Below are 24,044 nucleotides of genomic sequence, written 5' to 3'. Positions count from 1 at the left end.
TTCATATATATATATATATATATATATATATATATATATATATATATATATATATATATATATGTGTGTGTGTGTGTGTGTGTGTGTGTGTGTGAATTACAAAAAACTAATTATGAAAAGAAATTGCATGGCGCGAGATTCGATCCGGCGACCTTTGAATTACGAACCCCAGCGCTTACCGCTGCGCCACGACGCTGTATAAAATTATCCATCGTAGAGAGTATTTCACCACAACGGTTTCTTTTAACTGTCGATTTTCTCGACAACGGCTGAGAAGTGCATCTTGGTGCTTTGCCACATTACACCTCCGGCCATGAGCTTTTATTATGCGCAGTATGAATCGAATCTGAATTTCACAATTGGCGGCCTCCCCTTGTCAGATTACATCACGGTCAGACAGAGATTGCTAAATCATATACTGCACTGTTAGGCGTACCCAGGAGCAGATATAGATTCAGATCACAATTTAGTAATGATGAAGAGCCGGCTGAAGTTTAAGAGACTAGTCAAGAAGAATCAGTCTGCAAAGAAGTGGGATACGGGAGTACTCAGGAATGAAGAGGTACGCTTGATGTTCACTGAGGCCATAGATGCTGCGATAAGGAATTGCTCAGTAGATAGTTCAGTTGAAAAGGAATGGGCGTCTCGCAAGAGGACAATCACAGAAGTTGGAGAGAAAAACATAGGTGCGAAGAAGGCAACTACGAAGAAACTCTGGGAAACAGGAGAAATACACTACTGGCCATTAAAATTGCTACACCACAAAGATGACGTACTACAGACGCGAAATTTAACCGACAGGAATGATTAGCTTTTCAGAGCATTCACACAAGGTTGGCGCCGCTGGCGACACCTACAACGTGCTGATATGACGAAAGTTTCGAACCAATTTCTCATGCACAAACAGCAGTTGACCGGCGTTGCCTGGTGAAACGTTGTTGTGATGCCTAGTGTAAGGAGGAGAAATGCGTACCATCACGTTTCCGACTTTGATAAAGGTCGGATTGTAGCCTATCGCGATTGCGGTTTATCGCATCGCGACATTGCTGCTCGCGTTGGTCGAGATCCAATGACTGTTGGCAGAATATGGAATCGGTGGGTTCAGGAGGGTAATACGGAACGCCGTGCTGGATCCTAACAGCCTCGTATCACTAGCAGTCGAGATGACAGGCATCTTATCCGCACGGCTGTAACGGATCGTGCAGTCACGTCTCGATCCCTGAGTGAACAGATGGGGGATGTTTGCAAGACAAGGACCATGTGCACGACCAGTTCGACGACATTTGCAGCAGCATGGACTACCAGCTCGGAGATCATTTTTCGTTTTTTTCTTTTATCATACTAGAAGCCGACTAGTCTGTGGATGGTTTTGCCGGCACGGTAACTCAGCGTGTTCGGTCAGAAGGTTAGCTGCCCTCTGTAATAAAGAAACTGAGTTCATTGATCAACGACGAACTGAAAGGGGTGTCTTGCGACATGCGCCCCGAGTAGATGCAACATACGAAAACAAACAAAATGAGACAAAAAAAATGGTACGGGGACCGCTCGCGATAAGCGAAAAATCCGAATTCGAGTCCTGGTCCGGCAAAAGTTTTCATTGTTGTTATTCCATTCTACAGCTGATGGTAGTCATTATTCGTAATTACGAATTCATCTGATGTGTTTCGTAACGGCTGTGGTGGTCGCGGTGCATCGTCATCAGAATAACGCACGCACTGCAATTTCGTATCACGAAGGAAGTTTGTACCCACTGTCGCGCGAAGTTTCAAACTTCCGTGCCACAGTGGTAGGCAATTATGGACATTTGAGAAAGCGATCCATTAATTGTGTTGCGTAGCGTAGATAATCCCGCATCAGTGTGAAGTCAAGCGCCACGCCCGTCGGAAACGATTGAGGAGAGAGGGCTGTGGCGTCAGCCAATCCCACGCTGACCGACCCCTCTCCAGGACGACAACGCAACGGCAGCGGACTCTATGCGAAGACACAAGCGCCGCGCAGACTGATCTGGCCATTTCGACAGCAGCATCAATATTAGGCACTTCAGGAGCAGCGACTTCGGAATTGTATGAGGGTCACTCCAAAAGAAATGCACTCTACTTTTTTTTTAAATCCATCTTTTATTCTACGTGTTTGAAAGTTTTACAGCATTTAGATACACCCTTTAGGAACAATATTTTCACTTCTCCACATAATTTCCAGCCCTCTCAACTGTCTTACGCCATCTTGCAACCAGCGCCTGTATACCCGCACGGAAAAATTCTGGACCAACCTGTTGGAGCCACTGTTTGGCAGCGTGCACAACGGAGTCATCATCTTCAAACCTTGTTCCACGAAGAGAGTCTTTCAGTTTCCCAAAGAGATGATAAGTCACATGGAGCAAGGTCAGGACTGTAAAGCGGGTGTTTCAGTGTTGTCCATCCGAGTTTTGTGATCGCTTCCGTGGTTTTTTGACTGACATGTGGCCGTGCATTGTCGTGCAACAGCAAAACATCCTGCTTTTGTCGATGTGGTCGAACACGACTCAGCCGAGCTTGAAGTTTCTTCAGTGTCGTGACATATGCATCAGAATTTATGGTGGTTCCACTTGGCTTGATGTCCACAAGCAAGAGTCCTTCGGAATCGAAAAACACCGTAACTATAACTTTTCCAGCAGAAGGTGTGGTTTTTAATTTTTTTTCTTGGGTGAATTTGCATGATGTCTCTCCACTGATTGCCTCTTCGTCTCTGGTGAAAAATGGTGCAGCCATGTTTCATCACTTGTCATAATTCTTCCAAGAAATTCATCTCCACCATTCTCGTACTGTTCCAAAAGTTCGCTGCATACCGTTTTCCTTGTTTCTTCGTGAGCCACTGTCAACATCCTGGGAAACCACCTGGCACAAACCTTTTTTAACGCCAACGCTTTCAGTATTCTGTAAACACATCCTTTGCCTATCCCAACGTAGCGTGACAATTCGTTCACTGTGATGCGTCTGTCAGCAGTCACCAATTCGTTAACTCTCTGCACATTGTCTGGAGTGTGCGCAGTACGAGGCCTGCCGCTGCGAGGACAATCCTCAATATTGCCGTGCCCGCTTTCATCACGTAACCTGCTTGCCCACCGACTGACTGTACTGCGATCGACAGCAGCATCTCCGTACACATTTTTCAACCTCTTCTGGATGTTTCTCAGTGTCTCGTTTTCACAGCACAGGAATTCTATAAAGCATGTTGCTTCTGACGAACGTCAAGTGTAGCAGCCATCTTGAAGAGATGCTGTGACGGCGCCACTCACGGTAACAGGTTGAACTAAGTTTGAATTCAAGTGGGGAGGATGTATCTACACACTGTAAAACTTTCACACATGCGGAATGAAAACTGTATTTTTACAAAAATAGTGTGCATTTCTTTTGGAGTGACCCTTGTATATACTGAAGAGATTTCTTATTTGCATGTCGCCCTTTGCTTGCGACACTTCTGTGTTATTGTGAAAGTTAAGTGTTGTCATTGTTCATTTCGCAATAAAATTCTTCAATACGGTTTGCTTGGCTAGCGATCTGAGAAAGTAGGTTTCCTAGACACCCCACATTTGACGAGTGGACAGTATTCAACAATTAGGATGTAATTTGAACCGTGCTAAAAATTGCTGTTTTGAAGAGCGCGCCACAGCGCGTAGTGTGAAGCAGTCGCCCTCAGTTTCTGGCGGTGGTGCCGCTGTGGCAATCGCAGCTTTGGTGTCTCCCTCTGGTGGGAAAGGGGAAAGGTTGCCTGTTCACGTGCATTTAAGGGGCGCTAGGAGCTCGCCAGTGGGTCAGTCTGGGTCAGTCTCTCGTCCCCAGATTGCTAGTCTGTCTCTCGTCAGCATTTGTTAGGCAGTTAGTGTCTGTCTGTCGCTCGGAGTGCTAGTATGTCTGTCGTTCGGATCAACCTTTAAAGCCGGCAAAATGAGAGTCTTTCCACTCCGCCAGTAAGAGAACTCAGCGAGTGGTCGCCCGGTCGGGACTTAGTTCCTGCATCTGAGTCTGCGCGTTAGGCCGCCAGTCTGCTCGAGTTTGTTCAGGCAAATGGTCATTGGCGGTTGGATCGATCGGTTAGTCGGTCGCACACTGAGACACAAGATGAGTTGTCCGCCTTGAGCGTCGGCGCATGTGAGGTCCCCACGTGAGTCCAGTGGGCCGCGCCGTATAGCGAGGGGTAGTGGCTTCGCGGCAGACACGAGAGCAACAGGAGTCAACCCACGACGTCGGTCTGGCTGGGGCGAGCTGCGACGCCGTGAGACGGGAGATCGGCGCGCCTTCCTGCGTCCGTTGAAGCGGCTGGCAGCGGACGGTTCGGGAGAGCGTTTTGGGGGGTGCTGCGCCAGGTCTTCGCCAGAAATCGCAGTTTATTAGAAGTTAAGTGATTGGTGGTATTTTGGTTGATTTACTCTTGTTAAATTGTACTTGATTTCTTGGTGAGGTCACCAGCCGTTTTGCTTAGGGGTCGTCCCACCATTCTTCTCCGTTTGCCCACTTGCGGGAAGGTGGTTGTTTATAAATTGGGTGGTCCGTTTTTCCCGTGTGGAGTAAGGGTGGGTTAGAGTAACCTGCGGTTCGCGTTGTTCGGTAATCTCGATATAAATCTAACGTACGTTGGAAGCTGCCTCTGTCATGTTTGTCGGATTTGGTGTGTAAACGAATTTATTGCTTGGAGTGTAGCGGCCTAATACCTGGAATACGTTTTGATCTTTGGAAACTTTGATATTATTGCCTATGATCTTGAGAGGCAGTATCTGTGTACTGTAGAGCATCTTAACTATTGTTTGGCCAACTTTGTAGAATTCTATATAAGATTGCATTTCGTGGGCTTTTATTTAAATGACCATTTTAGTATATAAAGTTGCCACCGTAAGACTTTTTTCAGAAGTTAAAATCAAGTTGCACCTTCGGTGGCAAGGTTAATGTTTTAGCTGTTAGTGTTTTGTACCATTTCCATCCCTCCTACGGGGGGGCATAGTTTGTGTGCTTGTGTAAATTGTTAAAACTCTTAAAGTAATCTGGTTTGTTGCAGATTTGCACCAGTGTAGTCTTTCAGAGGCTGTTGTGAGCGGTCGTAACAACGGCCGTGTCAAAAGGGAGCGGCTAGGTTCTCAGCCTGAAAGCTCATTATACTAAAAAAAAAAAGAAAGTTATTTCTGTCTCTGAATAAATTGTAACTTGATATTTACAGGGTGCTTTCTGATTATAATTTTAAACCTGTTTAAAAAAAAGGCTTTTAGGAATAAAATTTCCATTTATTGAAAAAAAAATTTTAATTTCCATATATTGAAAAAAAAAATTTTTAATTTGTTCATCAGTTACCAATTGGCAACTACTTCCACGCTCACATAGTGTCATTAAAGGTGTTAATGTTCTTGATGAATCGATAGTAAATAAAGTAAATTCTTAAGAAAAGATTTTGAAAGTAAATTCACGGTTCATATTTCGTCATCGTCATACTGGCGTATCACCCGGCGCGATGGTATGGGGTGCCATTAGTTACACGTCTCGGTCACCTCTTGTTCGCATTGACGGCACTTTGAACAGTGGACGTTACATTTCAGATGTAGCTCTACCATTTATTCGATCCCTGCAAAACCCTACATTTCAGCAGGATAATGCACAACCGCATTTTGCAGGTATGTACAGGCCTTTCTGGATACAGAAAATGTTCGACTGCTGTCCTGGCCAGCACATTCTCTAGATCTCTCACCAATTGAAAACGTCTGGTTAGCGGTTGCCGAGCAACTGGCTCGTCACAATACCGCAGTCACTACTCTTGATTAACTGTGGTATCGTGTTGAAGCTGCATGGGCAGCTGTACCTGTACACGCCATCCGAGCTCAGTTTGACCAATGCCCAGGCGTGTCAAGGCCGTTATTACGGCCAGAGGTGGTTGTTCTGGGTACTGATTTGTCAGGATCTATGCACCCAAATTGCGTGAAAATGTTATCACATGTGTTCTAGTACGAGGGCTGTCCAGAAAGTAAGTTACGATCGGTCGCGAAATGGAAACGACTATGAAAATCCCATAAAGCTTTGCAAAGATGTGTTGGGCAGTGTCTCTAGTATGACTCTAGGTAGAGTTATGTCCCTCTTTTCGTTCCTGAGCTCTTAGTGAGTGCGTAAAGATGTTATAGATAATAGTGTCTCCCGCCAAGTACGAGGGCCTGGTGAGAATTTTCCCCTGAAGCTATGCAACCAACACTACAAACTGTCGTGCGGTTTCTTCTTCAAGACAGTTCTCAGCCTCATTCTGGAGGGGCAATGAAGATGTTCCTGCACCGTTTCAATTGGAAATGCTTGGTTACGCACAATACAGCCCGTAATTGTCTCCCACTGAGTTTCATCTCTGCTCAGACGAAGCGCTGGCTATGAAGACAACATTTTGGCACAGACAACGAGCTTTAGGCCAGCGTAGAGAATTGGCGGAAAGCACTGGCGGCAGCCTTCTATGATGAGGGTATTGGTAAGTTGGTACAACGCTACGACGGATGTCTGAGTCAGAACGGCTACTACGTAGAGAAGTAGCTGAAAGGTGTAGCTAACTGTTACAAATGAAACATTTCTGATTTTCACTGAGATTTTCGTTTCGCGATCAATCGTAACTTACTTTCTGGACAGCTCTCGTATAATATGTCCAATGAATACACGTGTATCATCTGCATTTCTTCTTGGTGTAGCAATTTTAATGGCCAGTAGCGTAATGTTAATCGAGATGTCCCACAGACGTGGAAAAGCCGGAGTATCCGTTTGGTAGAGTTCGGTGTTGGTGGTCCAGTGTTTTCCATTTTTCTCAGTCCACTTCTGTCGTCTGAAAGAATGGTGCGTACAGAAAGTACTGTGGAGATCGCCGCACACGTGACCGCGCTGTCCCTACTGGGGGGAATCACGCAGAGTCTCGTAGCAGAGGACAATCAGCCGCAACGGCCGCAGGTCAGGGCTGCGACACTATCACCAGAGCAGGCGGCTATCAGACGGACTTGGCGTCCAGTGCTGACGCGGCCGTTGTCTGGATCTCTCGTGGTCGCCGGCTGACGGAGATACCCCTATCTGCGGTCGGCTTTCTTCTGGACGCGGGTCGCCAGATAGGCTCGGCCACAACCGACAGCAGTCAGTTGAGATCCGGACAGCCACAGCGCAGAGCCAGCCATGAAGAGCATCGGGAGGCGCTGGACTTCTCCGGTAAGTCATGCTACCCCACACTGCCAAGCCTCGAGGGATAGCCGCGCGGTCCACATCTACATGGATACTCTAAATCACATTTACGGGGAGCCGGAGGTGCCTATGCTGCCCATGTTAAAATCACTAAGTTTGAGGAACATTTATGAATAAACTACCAAATAGAAAAATTTGAATTTATTTTTTACACATAGAGTGGTTTGGTATTGCAGTTATGACAGAGGGATTTTGGAGTATCTTTTCTAGTTTCCTTCCAATTATTTTTTTTATTAATGACCCAATTTTTTTTACAAATAATTGCTTTATAATTAAACTGAAATGAAACTACTGAACATATTGCCAAATGGCTGTGTTACAATGTAAGTTTGGCCACTAGGAGTGTTGTATAAAAATTTCATCTCTCTAGCTTGAGTGGATTTTGAGAAAATGTTCCTTATATTCGAAAAATTCTAATTTACGGGAAATGGTTATCAAAGTTTCTCAATACATTCCTGCACTATAGGATGGATTATCAGGGTCTTCTTCTTCATCCTCCAAAAGCTTCCTCTTCTGTCTTCTTTTCTGGACTGTTGTTCCATCATACGTCATATGGCTTTCTCTTCTTTCTGCTCCTCTTATCCTTTCTCTGTCAATATTTCTTAGTGCTCGTACAGTGTTCACCCCAGCTGTAAATCCTAATGCCTTCAGAACTTCACACTTCACACTGTTCCCTTGGTTGTAGGTTGCTATTGCATCATAAATGCCAAAGTGCAGTGTTTTTATGCTTACAAACACCCTTTTAGGAATCACTTTCCAAATCAAATTGTTTACGCTCTCATTAGGATTCTGCGTCTTTCCGTGTAGACATTTGTGTAACAATTCCGGCTGTGCTAAGTCATGAAAAATTGGTTTTATTGTTCCCTCTTGATTCTTGTACATACTGCATATTACCCGCTTTACACAAGAAGTATAATACTACCAACAACAGGCGCAACACTGAACTAATTCGAAACGGTAAACAGCAAAGAGACGATGTTCCGCGCTCTTATTCATTGTAGTATCGCAACTTGGTATTAGTGTTAATTTTCTTTTCCCTGCGTTCTTCCTCTTCTTATAGACACGGTTACTAAAACGTGGCATCGTAACCAGATCAAAAGTGTACGACAATATTAAATGGAACAAGATGTTCGAAATTCTGACGAAAATAGGAGTAAGCTGTAAGGAAATACGGGTAATATTTGTCACAGAAAACAATGTAGCCAACCCTTGCACACTCGCTGTATGCGTAACATAAGGCGCTGTATGCGTAACAGGCCGAGAAAATCCCAAGCAGTTCGCCAGGAAGTCACGAGAGGGCGTTAGATGCATTCACCGGCCGCCCATTTCCTCTGCAGGCGTGGGGGAAAATGGTAATAACTCCACTTCTAGGGCGAGTAGAACAATAATTCAAAGTTTACATTAAAGAGGAATGTTCCAATTAATTTTCGGTAGCAAAAAAAAAAATCGTAATTTTTTGGATTTGACCACCTCCGGCTCCCCTTAAGTGCCTGCCAGGGGGTTCATCGAACCACCTTCACAATTCTCTATTATTCCAATCTAGTACAGCGCGCGGAAAGAATGAACACCTATACCTTTCCGTATGATCTCTAATTTCTCTTATTTTATCGTGGTGATCGTTCCTCCCTATGTAGGTCGGTCTCAACAAAATATTTCCGCATTCGGAGGAGAAAGTTGGTGATTGGAATTTCGTTAGAAGATTCCGCCGCAACGAAAAACGCCTTTCTTTTTAATGATGCCTGTTATCTAGACCTAAACCCCATCGAGCACGTCTGGGATGCTCTCGGTCGACGTATCGCTGCACGTCTTCAAACCCCTAGGACACTCCAGGAGCTCCGACAGGCACTGGTGCCAGAATGGGAGGAAAGTTTCAAGTAAGTCTCAAGTCGGTTTGTCTTTTCTCGGGCTTCGCGCGATGCTTTGCTCCTGACGAAACTCGTTCGGATTCTCAGGCGCACTCGCATTTTCTAGGAGAGCGTTGTGCTGATTACATGCCCCTCCAGATCCGCCTCCAATGACACCTATCGCCAGAGAATGACACGCTGGTCGCTCAGTGCCGTTGGGCTTTACGGACGCTGTTAGGACAGAGTTATCACATTTTGCTGGGGCACTCGGTACCCTTATCTCTGATGCACACTCGCCGTCGAGGACAACATACTGAGTTCTATTACTTAGGAAGTCTCCGAGGCTCTCACATATCTGTGAACGTAAATCTACAAATGTGGTATCTTCCTGTTTCTCTTCATTCATAGTTTGCAGTATATAATGTGAGGAAAAGACACGCTGAGTTTCCCACGAGCGATACATTCTAAAACCGTGCTGAGCCGTGGACATAAGATTCTCGGTCTCATGAGAATTAGCATCTCGTACTCTTACTGTGGATAAAGAACCGAAAAGTCACATTTCTGTTCGACTATACGACTGATGTCGGCAGGTCGTGATCTTGCGGTAGAGTTCTCGCTTCCCGCGCACGTGGTCCCGGGTTCGATTCCCGACGGGGTCAGGGATTTTTCCTGCTTCGAGATGACTGGGTGTTGTTGTGTGGTCTTCATCATCATCATTCATCCTCATTACGGTCGGAGGAAGGCCTTGCCTAGTACGGCGGTGCGGGTCTCCCGAACCGTCCCCTATGCTCTCTCAACGAGTATGGGACCTCATCATGATCATCTTGCAACTGTTGATAAATTACTGGCAACAGTAAGGATGTGAAGCTGTCATCAACCCTAAGCTTGCTTTCAACGGCACTTTTCTAGACATGAACCTACTAAAGGCGATACACGTTTGGCAGTTTCTGACATTTGAATTGCTTTAGCCAGTCAGTAAGGCTGGAACTTACAGGTTAACTTGGACTGCCAACCAAGGTGCGATTCGGCGATTTCGACATTAACAGACATTGTCAGAGACGAAGAAGTGCTGATTGACAAAGCCAAATGCTAAGTATGGCCAGGAATTCCACCCCAGTCTTTTGGAAACGTTGTCTGGAAATTAACTGCTGAGTCTTCGACACGCACGGTAAACTGTAACGTATGTAAATCACCTGGGAATAGCCGGCCTGCTTGTTCATCCGTAAAGCAAGTGTCTGGAAACAGAGAAGTCGTGGGATCGAATCTCAGCCGCACCAGTGAAATTTAATCTATCCTTCACCTCTCAATGATGTGAGGATTCACCAGGAAGGACACGTGGTTCGGATGCCGTCTTGAACTATAGGTCCCATTTCCCTGGTTGGCTATCTGAGGTACGTTGTTGTTGTTGTTGTGGTTTTCAGTCCTGAGACTGGTTTGATGCAGCTCTCAAATGGTTCAGAGCACTATGGGACTTAACTTCTGAGGTCATCAGTCCCCTAGAACTTAGAACTACTTAAACCTAACTAACCTAAGGACATCACACACATCCATGCCCGAGGCAGGATTCGAACCTGTGGCCGTAGCGGTCGCGCGGTTCCAGACTGTAGCGGCTAGAACAGCTCGACCACCCTAGCCGGCATTTCAAGTGATAAGAGCTGATGGTAAAGTTGGAGTGTAGGGGATCTAAGTTATCAACAAGGGCACTGCGCCTCCGAAACGGTGTGGGCTCTGTTTGCATAGAATGGACTGGGTTCTCCGGTCTGTTCGGCTACTTGAAGACCACTTGCAGCCGTTCATGGACTTCATATTTTCAAACTACACCGTGAAAAAGGAGGTCCGAAACGATATTAGGAGGTATCCCATGACTTACGTCATCTCACTGTTTGTTACGAATACAATTAGTAGTAAATACTTAATAAATTAAAACGTCATGCTTCATGCGGCTGTTATACTGCATGAACAGCGAAAATGAAGTAAACGATACAGTTTCTTTTCCTTTCATCCTTTTGTAGGGGTAGTCAGTGTAAAAAGTTTCGTAATGGTTTCTAATTACATGTATGTTAGAATTCAATACGTGACTTCATTCGCAAATACTGGATGATCAGAGTGCGGCTATTCGGGCGTTGTAGACTATACTGCTTTTTCACTCTAACCCCTTTGATAAGTAGGTGGTTCTTACTCTCACATGATTCTTTCCAGACAGTTAGTGATATGTGTACCAAGTTCGGTTGAAATTGGCCCAGCGGTTTAGGAGGAGATGTGGGACATTCAAAAATGGTTAAAATGGCTCTAAGCACTAAGCGACTTAACTTCTCAGGTCATCAGTCGCCTAGAACTCAGAACTAACCTAACTAACGTAAGGACATCACACACATCCATGCCCGAGGCAAGATTCGAACCTGCGACCGTAGCGGTCACGCGGTTCCAGACTGAAGCGCCTAGAATCGCACGGCCACACCGGCCGGCGAGAAGTGGGACATACATACACTGAATAGCCAGACAAACTGATACATCTGCCTAATATCGTGTAGGGCCCCCATGAGCACACTGAAGTGCCGCAACACGCCGTGGCACGGGTTCGACTAATGTCTGAATAAATCCCTAAGACTACAAGGGGGTGAAGATCTCTTCTGAACAGCACTTTGCAAGGCATCGCAGATATGCTCAATAATATTCATGCGTCCGGAGTTTAGTGGACGTGTATAAACTCGGAAGAGTGTTCCTGGAGGTATTCTGTAGCAATTCTGGACGTGTGGGGTGTCGCATTGTCCTGCTGGAATTTCCCAAGTCCGTCGGAATGCACAATGCACATGAATAGATGCAGGAGATCAGACAGATGTATACGTACGTGTCAGGTGCCAGAGTGGTATCTAGACGTATCAAGAGCCTCATATCACTCCCACACCATTACAGAGCCTCCACAGCTTGGACAGTCCCCTGCTGACATGCGGAGTCCATAGATTCGTGAGGTTGTCTCCATACCCGTACACGTCCATCCGCTCGATAAAATTTGAAACGAGACTCGTCCTACCAGGCAACATGTTTCCAGTCATCAACAGTCCAATGTCGGTGTTGACGGGCCCAAGCGAGGCGTAAACCTTTGTGTCGTGCAGTCATCAAGGGTGCACGAGTGTTTCTTCGGCTCCAAAAGCCCATATCGATGATGTTTCGTCAAATGATTCGCACACTGACAATTGTTTATGGCGCAGCATTGAAATCTGCAGCAGTTTGTGGAAAGGTTACACTTCTGTCACGTTGAACGATTCTCCTCAGTCGTCTTTGGTCCCGTTCTTGGAGGATCTTTTTCCGACCGCAGCGATGTCGGAGATTTGATGCTTTACCGGATACTTGATATTCACGGTGCACTCGTGAAATTGTCGTACGGGAAAATCGGCACTTCATCGCTACCTCGGAGATGCTGTGTTTTATCGCTCGTGAGCCTACTATAACACCCTATTCAAACTCACTTAAATCTTGATAACCTGCCATTGTAGCAGCAGTAACCGATCTGACAACTGAGACAGACACTTGTTGTCTCATATAGGCGTTGCCGACCGCAGCGCCGTATTCTGGCTGTTCACATATCTCTGTATTTGAATACGCATGAGCATACTAGATTTTTGCGGTTCAGTGTACTCACATTCATTTTTGAATGACTGGAAGTTGACATTCGTACATTCATGATATTGTTTTAATTAAAGTTTTCTGTTTTCTTAGTAAACTTTGCTTCGCTGAATAACAAAGTGGGCTACACACTAGAAATCGTAACGTTCATCCCCTCCCTTTTTTTGTTATCACTATAAACTTAATACTTTTCTTTACTAATGCCCTTCTGGGAATATTCTCCATCCTGTCAACTATATTTAGCGACGGGCTGTTTATAAGGGTTCCTCAGTATTTATGTCGCTAACCGGTCGGGTGTTGACAGATGTGAAAATTACCGAACTACCAGTTTAATAAGTCACAGCTGCAAAATACTAACGCGAATTCTTTACAGACGAATGGAAAAACTGGTAGAAGCCGACCCCGGCAAAGATCAGTTTGGATTCCGCAGAAATGTTGGAACACTTGAGGCAATACTGACCCTACGACTTATATTAGAAAATAGATTAAGGAAAGGCAAACCTATGTTTCTAGCATTTGTAGACTTAGAGAAAGCTTTTGACAATGTTGATTGGAATACTCTCTTTCAAATTCTGAAGGTGGCAGGGGTAAAATACAGGGACCGAAAGGCTATTTACAATTTGTACAGAAACCAGATGGCAGTTATAAGAGTCGAGGGGCATGAAAGGGAAGCAGTGGTTGGGAAGGGAGTGAGACAGCGTTGTAGCCTCTCCCCGATGTTATTCAATCTGTATATTGAGCAAGCAGTAAAGGAAACAAAAGAAAAACCCGGAGTAGGTATTAAAATTAATGGAGAAGAAATAAAAACTTTGAGGTTCGCCGATGACATTGTAATTCTGTCAGAGACAGCAAAGGACTTGGAAGAGCAGTTGAACGGAATGGACAGTGTCTTGAAAGGAGGATATAAGACGAACATCAACAAAAGCAAAACGAGGATAATGGAATGTAGTCAAATTAAGTCGGGTGATGCTGAGGGACTTAGATTAGGAAATGAGACACTTAAAGTAGTAAAGGAGTTTTGCTATTTAGGGAGTAAAATAACTGATGATGGTCGAGGTAGAGAGGATATAAAATGTAGACTGGCAATGGCAAGGAACGCGTATCTGAAGAAGAGAAATTTGTTAACATCGAGTATAGATTTAAGTGTAAGGAAGTCGTTTCTGAAAGTATTTGTATGGAGTGTAGCCATGTATGGAAGTGAAACATGGACGATAAATAGTTTGGACAAGAAGAGAATAGAAGCTCTCGAAATGTGGTGCTACAGAAGAAAGCTGAAGATTAGATGGGTAGATCACATAACTAATGAGGAGGTATTGAATAGAATTGGCGAGAAGAGGAGTTTGTGGCACAACTTGACAAGAAGAAGGGACCGGTTGGTAGGACATGTTCTGAGGCATCAAGGGATCACAAATTTAGCATTGGAGGGCAGCGTGGAGGGTAAAAATCGTAGAGGGAGACCAAGAGATGAATACTCTAAGCAGATTCAGAAGGCTGTAGGTTGCAGTAAGTACCGGGAGATGAAGACGCTTGCACAGGATAGAGTAGCATGGAGAGCTGCATCAAACCAGTCTCAGGACTGAAGACCACAACAACAACAACCGGTCATCAGCGAGTAACAGTCATTATATATTTAGTGTTATGTTATGTTTTTTGTTCTTGAGACACGCGAAACGATCTATAAATTGTTTCAATCATTCCACCTCGTTATGATAACGCGCCACCAATGTATGTTACATGGAACCAAGTAGCAATATAATACGCACTCGATAGCGATGATAAGGTTCATAGAGAGATCCAAGGGGAAAGAATTAAAAACAAAAATCAATCCTAGCTTGTTGTACGTTGCTCAGGACTGTTACACACTCCATCATAGCGATGGTGACATAAATATTGATTTCGGCTTACCCGTCTTTATTTACACTTCCTGCACAATCATTTCAGTTATATACCTAAAAGTGCTCTTGTTGAAGGTTCCAAATAGATCTGACGAAAACGCCCGAGAATTAGAAATATACATACATATTTAAATACTAATGTCGCGACATTTTTAATAACCAACAGATTTTAGTGAGTAAGGGCTAACAGCTGATGTTTTTAAATTGAAAACAATTTTTGTTACGATTTATGATTTTCACTCACAGAACTTTACAGTCCTTTGTGTTGTTAAGTCGAATGTAGCAACAAATTTATTTATCGTCTACTATATCGGCGGTTTTCAGAAACACGTCAACATGAGCTTGGACAAAAGGAGCAGGGCGATATTGGTGAAGTTCTACTATCAAAACAAAAGTAATGCTGCAGCTGCACTTCGAGAATATAGACGGCTGGAAAGATCATGGAAGAGTCCTCCTTCTCCACCTGCTGTGCGGAGCACGATGAAGAGGTTTGAGTCAATTGGAGAACTGGGCGTCGCTCCGGGAAGAGGCCGGCGATCGGTTGCACCACAGGTGGTTGACGAAATCGCCGTAGCTATGGCAGACAACGCTCTGCGCAATTCCCGATCAGCAGGCAGTGCGCAAACTGAGTCACGACAATTTCACATCCCGTGGTCCACTGTACGGAAAGTGCTTCGAGCCATTCTCAAATGGTATTCGTACAAGATTCATACACTCCTGGAAATTGAAATAAGAACACCGTGAATTCATTGTCCCAGGAAGGGGAAACTTTATTGACACATTCCTGGGGTCAGATACATCACATGATCACACTGACAGAACCACAGGCACATAGACACAGGCAACAGAGCATGCACAATGTCGGCACTAGTACAGTGTATATCCACCTTTCGCAGCAATGCAGGCTGCTATTCTCCCATGGAGACGATCGTAGAGATGCTGGATGTAGTCCTGTGGAACGGCTTGCCATGCCATTTCCACCTGGCGCCTCAGTTGGACCAGCGTTCGTGCTGGACGTGCAGACCGCGTGAGACGACGCTTCATCCAGTCCCAAACATGCTCAATGGGGGGCAGATCCGGAGATCTTGCTGGCCAGGGTAGTTGACTTACACCTTCTAGAGCACGTTGGGTGCCACGGGATACATGCGGACGTGCATTGTCCTGTTGGAACAGCAAGTTCCCTTGCCGGTCTAGGAATGGTAGAACGATGGGTTCGATGACGGTTTGGATGTACCGTGCACTATTCAGTGTCCCCTCGACGATCACCAGTGGTGTACGGCCAGTGTAGGAGATCGCTCCCCACACCATGATGCCGGGTGTTGGCCCTGTGTGCCTCGGTCGTATGCAGTCCTGATTGTGGCGCTCACCTGCACGGCGCCAAACACGCATACGACCATCATTGGCACCAAGGCAGAAGCGACTCTCATCGCTGAAGACGACACGTCTCCATTCGTCCCTCCATTCACGCCTGTCGCGACACCACTGGAGGCGGGCTGCACGATGTTGGGGCGTGAGCGGAAGACGGCCTAACGGTGTGCGGGACCGTAGCCCAGCTTCATGGAGACGGTTGCGAATGGTCCTCGCCGATACCCCAGGAGCAACAGTGTCCCTAATTTGCTGGGAAGTGGCGGTGCGGTCCCCTACGGCACTGCGTAGGATCCTACGGTCTTGGCATGCATCCGTGCGTCGCTGCGGTCCGGTCCCAGGTCGACGGGCACGTGCACCTTCCGCCGACCACTGGCGACAACATCGATGTACTGTGGAGACCTCACGCCCCACGTGTTGAGCAATTCGGCGGTACGTCCACCCGGCCTCCCGCATGCCCACTATACGCCCTCGCTCAAAGTCCGTCAACTGCACATACGGTTCACGTCCACGCTGTCGCGGCATGCTACCAGTGTTAAAGACTGCGATGGAGCTCCGTATGCCACGGCAAACTGGCTGACACTGACGGCGGCGGCGGACAAATGCTGCGCAGCTAGCGCCATTCGACGACCAACACCGCGGTTCCTGGTGTGTCCGCTGTGCCGTGCGTGTGATCATCGCTTGTACAGCCCTCTCGCAGTGTCCGGAGCAAGTATGGTGGGTCTGACACACCGGTGTCAATGTGTTCTTTTTTCCATTTCCAGGAGTGTATAATACAGCAGCTTGCACCACAGGACACACAACGACGTGTTGACTTCGCTCTCCACTTTCTCGCAAGGATTGACGAGGGCTGGCTCTGGACCAAACTATGGACAGAGGAAGATTTTTCTCTGACAAGTGCGGTGAGCACACAGAATTACCGAATGTGCGGATCTTCACCTCCAGTCACAATGCATAAAGGTCCTCTGTATGTTGAACGTGTCACCGTATGGTGTGGCTGGTCGGCCATCTTCATCATTGGCCCAATCTTTTTTGAACAAGTTGGCGCTCAAGGACCAAAGCTGTGCAGTGTGGGTGGCCAGCGTTACTGTAATATGCCTCGCCAGCGTGACATACCCAGGACAGAGACGCACTGAACTCAACAGTTTTCGTGCAAGATGGGGCCCCACCGCACATCATTCCCGATGTTCACCTGCTTCTCAGAAACTTGGAAATGATCGGATTATCTGTCGATCCTTTCCAAATGCTTGTCCGGCACGGTCGCCTGATCTCACTCCCTGTGATTTCTGGTCGTGGGGCTACCTGAAGGACAGGGTTTACCAGGGGAACATGGAAACATGTGCTGATCTGAAGCGCAGCATGAGGTGACCAGACTACCTACGGACGTGCTTCGTTCTGCTGTGTACAATGCAATCCTTCGCTTTCTGACTCTTGCAGACGTGATGGGCGCCATATTAAGCTCCTTTTGTGGCAGTAATGTTACCAGTATGTACTGGTATGATGTAACGTAGCATCACATTAAAAGTGTTTCAACTGAAGTGATTATGCATTATTTCTCTTCCCCATGTCCTTGACATTAATGCTTCCAAAATTGGTACCCGTCCGGTAATTAGTTTCCGAGTTTTAACCTGTTAAATAGGGAAAGTTTAACTATAACCACCCAGTACAACATCTTTCTGCAAAAGGTCAGGTCCTCTGGTGTTTACTGGCAATTTTTTACTGTTGTTGTTGTTGTTGTTGTTGTTTTTGTGGTCTTCAGTCCTGAGACTGGTTTGATGCACCTCTCTATGCTACTCTATCCTGTGCAAGCTTCTTCATCTCCCAGTACCTACAGCAGCCTACATCCTTCTGAATCTGCTTAGTGTATTCATCTCTTGGTCTCCCTCTACGATTTTTACTCTCCACGCTGCCCTCCAATACTAAATTGGTGATCCCTTGATGCCTCAGAACATGTCCTACCAACCGATGCCTTGTTCTAGTCGTTGTACCACAAACTCCTCTTCTCCCCAATTCTATTCAGTACCTCCTCATTAGTTATGTGATCTACCCATCTAATCTTCAGCATTCTTCTGTAGCACCACATTTCGAAAGCTTCTATTCTCTTCTTGTCTAAACTATTTATCGTCCACGTTTCACTTTCATACATGGCTACACTCCATACAAATACTTTCAGAAACGACTTCCTCACACTTAAATCAATACTCGATGTTAACAAATTTCTCTTCTTTAGAAACGCTTTCCTTGCCATTGCCAGTCTACATTTTATATCCTCTCTACTTCGACCATCATCAGTTATTTTGCTCCCCAAAGAGCAAAACTCCTTTTCCTAATCTAATTCCCGCAGCATCACCCGACTTAATTCGACTACATTCAATGATCCTCGTTTTGCTTTTGTTGATATTCATCTTATATCCTCCTTTCAAGACACTATCCATTCCGTTCAACGGCTCTTCCAAGTCCTTTGCTGTCTCTGACAGAATTACAATGTCGTCGGCGAACCTCAAAGTTTTTATTTCTTCTCCATGGATTTTAATACCTACTCCGAACTTTTCTTTCGTTTCCTTTACTGCTTGCTCAATATACAAATTGAATAGCATCGGGGAGAGCCTACAACCCTCCCTTCCCAACCACTGCTTCCCTTTCATGTCCCTCGACTCTTATAACTGCCATCTGGTTTCTGTACAAATTGTAAATAGTCTTTCGTTCCCTGTATTTTACCCCTGGCACCTTCAGAATTTGAAAGAGAGAATTCCAGTAAACATTGTCAAAAGCTTTCTCTAAGTCTACAAATGCTAGAAACGTAGGTTTGCTTATCGTTAATCTTTCTTCTAAGATAAGTCGTAGGGTTAGTATTGCCTCACGTGTTCCAACATTTCTACGGAATCCAAATTTTATTATTACAGGAAACCGAAATTAAATTAAAATATGACGAATGTGGTGAGATTTAATAGTTGTTATCGATTTTTATGACAGTACATAGATTCCCGATTGTAAAACCTATGTCTCAGACCAATATAAACGTTACTATACGCATTTAAAAATCAGATATCGTATTCGGAAGTGTCGCTTGCTGACCGCTTGGGGCGCTACTGTCGCAGTGGGAAACAAAAACGAGACGCAGTGTCGCAACATGTTAGATTGTGAAGTGACTTCGCTGTGCGTGTGTGCTTTCTGCAGCGTTTAAAGTTTATAATATCAAGAGTTTTTGTTGTGTTTCACCGTTTGTTGATAGTGTAATAGCGAGGGTGAATTACTGTTGTTGCTACGGATGCAAAGAAAAATATGTGAAAGGAGGGATAGTAACTTTTCATGGGTACATACCATGTAGCTCTAATTATAGTTATCATATTAGTAAGAGACACTGTATATGTTTAAAAATTTCTAGACGTCGTATAATTAAGGCTTGATTCTGTATACCTATTTTTCTACGATTTTATGACTATATAACAGATATTACGGCTCGTACAAAAGCTTACAAACAATCGCTTCCTCTCGTAAATTTGCTAGTGGAACAGGAAAGGGAATGGTTAGTTGTTTCAGTAAATAATATCCTCCATGCATTTATCAGTGACTTGTCGATTATGTATATAGATTACTCCCGGGTTCCCGGGTTCGATTCCCGGCGGGGTCAGGGATTTTCTCTGCCTCGTGATGGCTGGGTGTTGTGTGCTGTCCTTAGGTTAGTTAGGTTTAAGTAGTTCTAAGTTCTAGGGGACTTATGACCATAGCAGTTGAGTCCCATAGTGCTCAGAGCCATTTGAACCATATAGATTACTCAGTCTAATATTTATTTAATTAACTGGGAGCAAGTACTTAAAATGCGTTAAATAAATACGTCAAAGTGCCACCAGTAAGAAAAATTGTGCATTAGGTCGCAAAAACGAGAAAATAAATACGCAGAAATACAAGAAAAAAGGACGAATTAGTAGGTAATAATCGCTAATATGTGGCAAATTCGGTGTTTTTTGGACACTTGCAAAAGTACTAGCGTACTGTCAAGTCGTTTTGCAGGACTATCACTGCAAAAATGTACGTCAGGCTCTGCAATACTATAAAGTGCCGTATCATACCGAAAACTACCAAAAATCGAGTGCATCTGAACTGTGACACCTATCGCAAAGAAGCAGAATGTAATATCACTTGCCCTTAAAAGTTACGTAGTTGGTTTATTCCCGGTATCAAATGGATACTGTTAAAATGTCTGTGGAACATATATAAATAATCCACGACACGTACGAAAAGAATCCGTCTGTAAAGGGATGTAGTGACATTCTAAATATATAGGGCGCTATACGGACAAACACACGACGTCCCGAGATCACGTGACCAGGCCGGCAATGTATGTTGACAACACAAAATCTGTTCTGCGCATGTGAATGCTCACTCCAGAGATATTTACTCTATGGAAGTGATTGCAGACAGACCATTATTATTAAATACGTTCTTTGGCTGTCTGCGGGATCGCTGAAACATCTGAAGATTTGTTTTTCTCTTTGAATGGCAGTGCGCTCGTGACAGTGGGCGTGTTTAGCTTTTTCGGCGTAGTCATCAGCCGTGTGGAAGCTATGTGCAGCATTTCTCCGCTCACGGTCAGTCAGAGACACCCGGAGAAGACGCAGAGGGTCGCAATGCGAGAATGGCAGGTCAGTTACTTCTGCAGCGCAAACGTAACGTAGAGATACCTGACTCCAGATCCAATAACACGTGACTCTGGCGCGACAGGTTTGTACATAAGCGCACCGCTTAATTTGAATGTCATTACATCGCTGGTACATACAAGTCTCGTTCAAAAGTACCGTGGTTTTTGCGCACGCGTTTCATATACATTTCGATAGTTCGACTTGGCATCTACTATTACTCCACTTAATGCTTTGAACGGATAAATGCAACAGCATTTGGCTTGTTTGTGTACGGCAAGTGTAACAAGTCAATATACAGGGTGGTCCACTGATAGTGACCGGGCCAAATATCTCACCAAATAAGCGTCAAACTAAAAACTACAAGGAAAGAAACTAGTCCAGCTTGAAGGGGGAAACCAGATGGCGCTATGGTTGGCCCACTATATGGCGCTGCCATAGGTTAAACGGATATCAACTGGCTTTTTTTTTTAAATAGGAACCCCCATTTTTTATTACATATTCGTGTAGTACGTAAAGAAATACGAAGGTTATAGTTGGACCACTTTTTTCTCTTTGTGATAGATGGCGCTGTAATAGTCACAAACATTTGGCTCACAATTTTAGACGAACAATTGGTAACAGTTAGGTTTTTTAAATTAAAATACAGAACGTAGGTACGTTTGAACATTTTATTTCGGTTGTTCGAATGTGATACATGTACCTTAGTGAACTTATCATTTCTGAGAACGCATGCTGTTGCAGCGTGATTACCTGTAAATACCACATTAATTCAATAAATGCTCAAAATTATGTCCGTCACCCTCAATGCTTTTGGCAATACGTGTAACGACATTCCCCTCAACAGCGAGTAGTTCGCCTTCCGTAATGTTCGCACAAGCATTGACAATGCGCTGACGCATGTTGTCAGGCGTTGTCGGTGGATCACGATAGGAAATATCCTGCACCTTTCCCAACAGAAAGAAATCCGGTGAACGCGCGTGCCATAATATGGTGCTTCGACGACTAATCCACCTGTCATGAAATATGCTATTCAATACCGCTTCAACCGCAAGCGAGCTATGTGTCGGACATCCATCATGTTGGAAGTACATCGCCATTCTGTCTTGAGTGAAACATCTTGTAGTAAAATCGGTAGAACATTACGTGGGAAATCAGCATACATTGCGCCATTTAGATTGACATCGATAAAATGGGGGCCAATTACCCTTCCTCCCATAATGCCGCACCATACATTAACCCGCTAAGGTCGCTGATGTTCCACTTGTCGCAGCCATCGTAGATTTTCTGTTGCCCAATAGTGCATATTATGCTGGTTTACGTTACCGCTGTTGGTGAATGACGCTTCGTCGCTAAATAGAAAGCGTGCAAAAAATCTGTCATCGTCCCGTAATTTCTCTTGTGCCCAGTGGCAGAACTGTACACGATGTTCTAAGTCGTCGCCATGCAATTCCTGGTGCATCGAAATATGGTACGGGTGCAATCGATGTTGATGTAGGATTCTCAACACCGACGTTTTTGAGATTCCCGATTCTGGCGCAATTTGTCCGCTACTGATGTGCGGATTAGCCGCGACAGCAGTTAAAACACCTACTAGTCCGTCATCATTTGTTGCAGGTCGTGGTTGACGTTTCACATGTGGCTGAACACTTCCTGTTTCCCTAAATAACGTAACTATCCGGCGAACAATCCGGACACTTGGATGATGTCGTCCAGGATACCGAGCAGCATACATAGCACACGCCCGTTGGGCATTTTGATCACAATAGCCATACATCAACACGATATCGACCTTTTCCGCAATTGGTAAACGGTCCATTTTAATACGCGTAATGTATCACAAAGCAAATACCGTCCGCACTGGCGAAATGTTACGTGATACCACTTACTTAGACGTTTGTGACTATTACAGCGCCATCTATCACAAGGCGAAAAAAGTGGTCCAACTGAAACGTTCATATTTCTCTGCGTACTACAAGAATATATAATAAAATATGAGGATCCCTATTTTTAAAAAACGCAGTTGTTATTCGTTTGAGCTATGACGGCGCCATCTAGTGGGCCAACCATAGCGCCCTTCAAGCTAGACGAGTTTCGTTCATTGTAGTTTTTTCGTTTGATGCTTATTTCGTGAGATATTTGGCCTGGTTACTATCAATGGACCACCCTGTATACAGGGTTTTCGGAAATTCCAGTTACAAACTTCTAGGACTTGTGGAGGGGAGTGAGCACATAATATTTTTGGGTCAGTTCTAGTGTCCGATTCCACTCGCAGTAAGGCAGTCGTTAAGTGACATCTGGTGAGCTTATGACGTAGTACACGTCATCCTGTCTATCATATTTCATACCGGGACAAATAGCTCTGACACTTTTCTCTTCCCCTCAGCAGTCGTGGACATGTTATACATCTGAACTGAAACAGTCGTAGAACGGAAACGGTACGTTCCTGGCCACGGGTTCCTATTCAAAATACACTGGAGAGCCAAAGAAACTGGTACACCTGCCTACTATCGCGTAGGGCCCCCACGAGCATGCTGAAGTGCTGCAACACGACGTGGCGTGGACTAAAGTAGTGCTGGAGGGAACTGACGCCATGAATCCTACAGGGCAGTCCATAAATCCGTAAGAGTACGAGGGGGTGGGGATCTCTTCTCAACAGCAAGTTTCAACGCATCTCAGATACGCTCAATAATGTTCATGTCTGGGGAGTTTGGTGGCCAGCGGGCGTGTTTAAACTTAGAAGAGTGTTTCTGGAGCCACTCTGTGGCAATGCGGGACGTGTGGGGTGTCGCATTGTCCTGCTGGAATTGCCCAAGTCCGTCGGATTGCACAATGCACATGAATGGATGGAGGTGATCAGACAGTATACTTACGTACGTGTCTCCTGTCAGAGTCATATCTAGACGTATCAATGGTTCCTTCTCACTCCAACTGTACACGCCCACACCATTACAGAGCCTCCACCAGCTTGAACAGTCTCCCGCTGACGTACTCCATGGTCTCCATATCCGTACACGTCCATCCGCTCGATAAAATTTGAAACGAGACTCGTCCTACCAGGCAACATGTTTCCAGTCAGCAACAGTCCAATGTCGGTGTTGACGGGCCCAGGCGAGACTTAAAGCTTTGTGCCGTGCAGTCACCAAGGGTAGATGAGTGGGCCTTCGGCTCCGAAAGCCCATATAGATGATGTTTCGTTGAACGGTTCGCACGCTGACACTTGATGAAGGGCCAGTATTGAAATCTGCAGCAATTTGCGGAAGGGTTGCATTTCTGTCACGTTCAATGATTCTCTTCAGTCGTCGTCGTTTCCGTTCTTGCAGGACCTTTTTTCGGCCGCGGCGATGTCGGAGATTTGATGTTTTATCAGATTCCTGATACTCACGGTACACTCGTGAAATGGTCGTACAGGAAAATTCCCACTTCATCGCTGCCTCGGAGATGCTGTGTCCCATCGCTCTTGCG

At 45.2% G+C, this 24,044-nt stretch overlaps 1 protein-coding gene across 1 annotated transcript in view; it reads left to right on the top strand.

Moving 5' to 3' along the window:
- Positions 1 to 7,032: 7,032 nt before the first annotated feature.
- The window catches only part of LOC124719089 (pyruvate kinase-like), a 121,929-nt gene continuing 104,917 nt past the window's right edge, over positions 7,033 to 24,044 (top strand). The window contains exon 1 of the mRNA XM_047244780.1: positions 7,033 to 7,181. Within this exon, the coding sequence (XP_047100736.1) occupies positions 7,149 to 7,181 (33 nt within the window). The 5' untranslated portion in view covers positions 7,033 to 7,148. The remainder of the gene's footprint in view (positions 7,182 to 24,044) is intronic.

The sequence above is a fragment of the Schistocerca piceifrons genome, chromosome 10, assembly GCF_021461385.2.
Source record: "Schistocerca piceifrons isolate TAMUIC-IGC-003096 chromosome 10, iqSchPice1.1, whole genome shotgun sequence".
In the NCBI taxonomy this organism is placed as follows: Eukaryota; Metazoa; Arthropoda; class Insecta; order Orthoptera; family Acrididae; genus Schistocerca; species Schistocerca piceifrons.
Note: the sequence above shows the minus strand (reverse complement) of the source record. Positions and strands in the feature narration are given on the sequence as shown.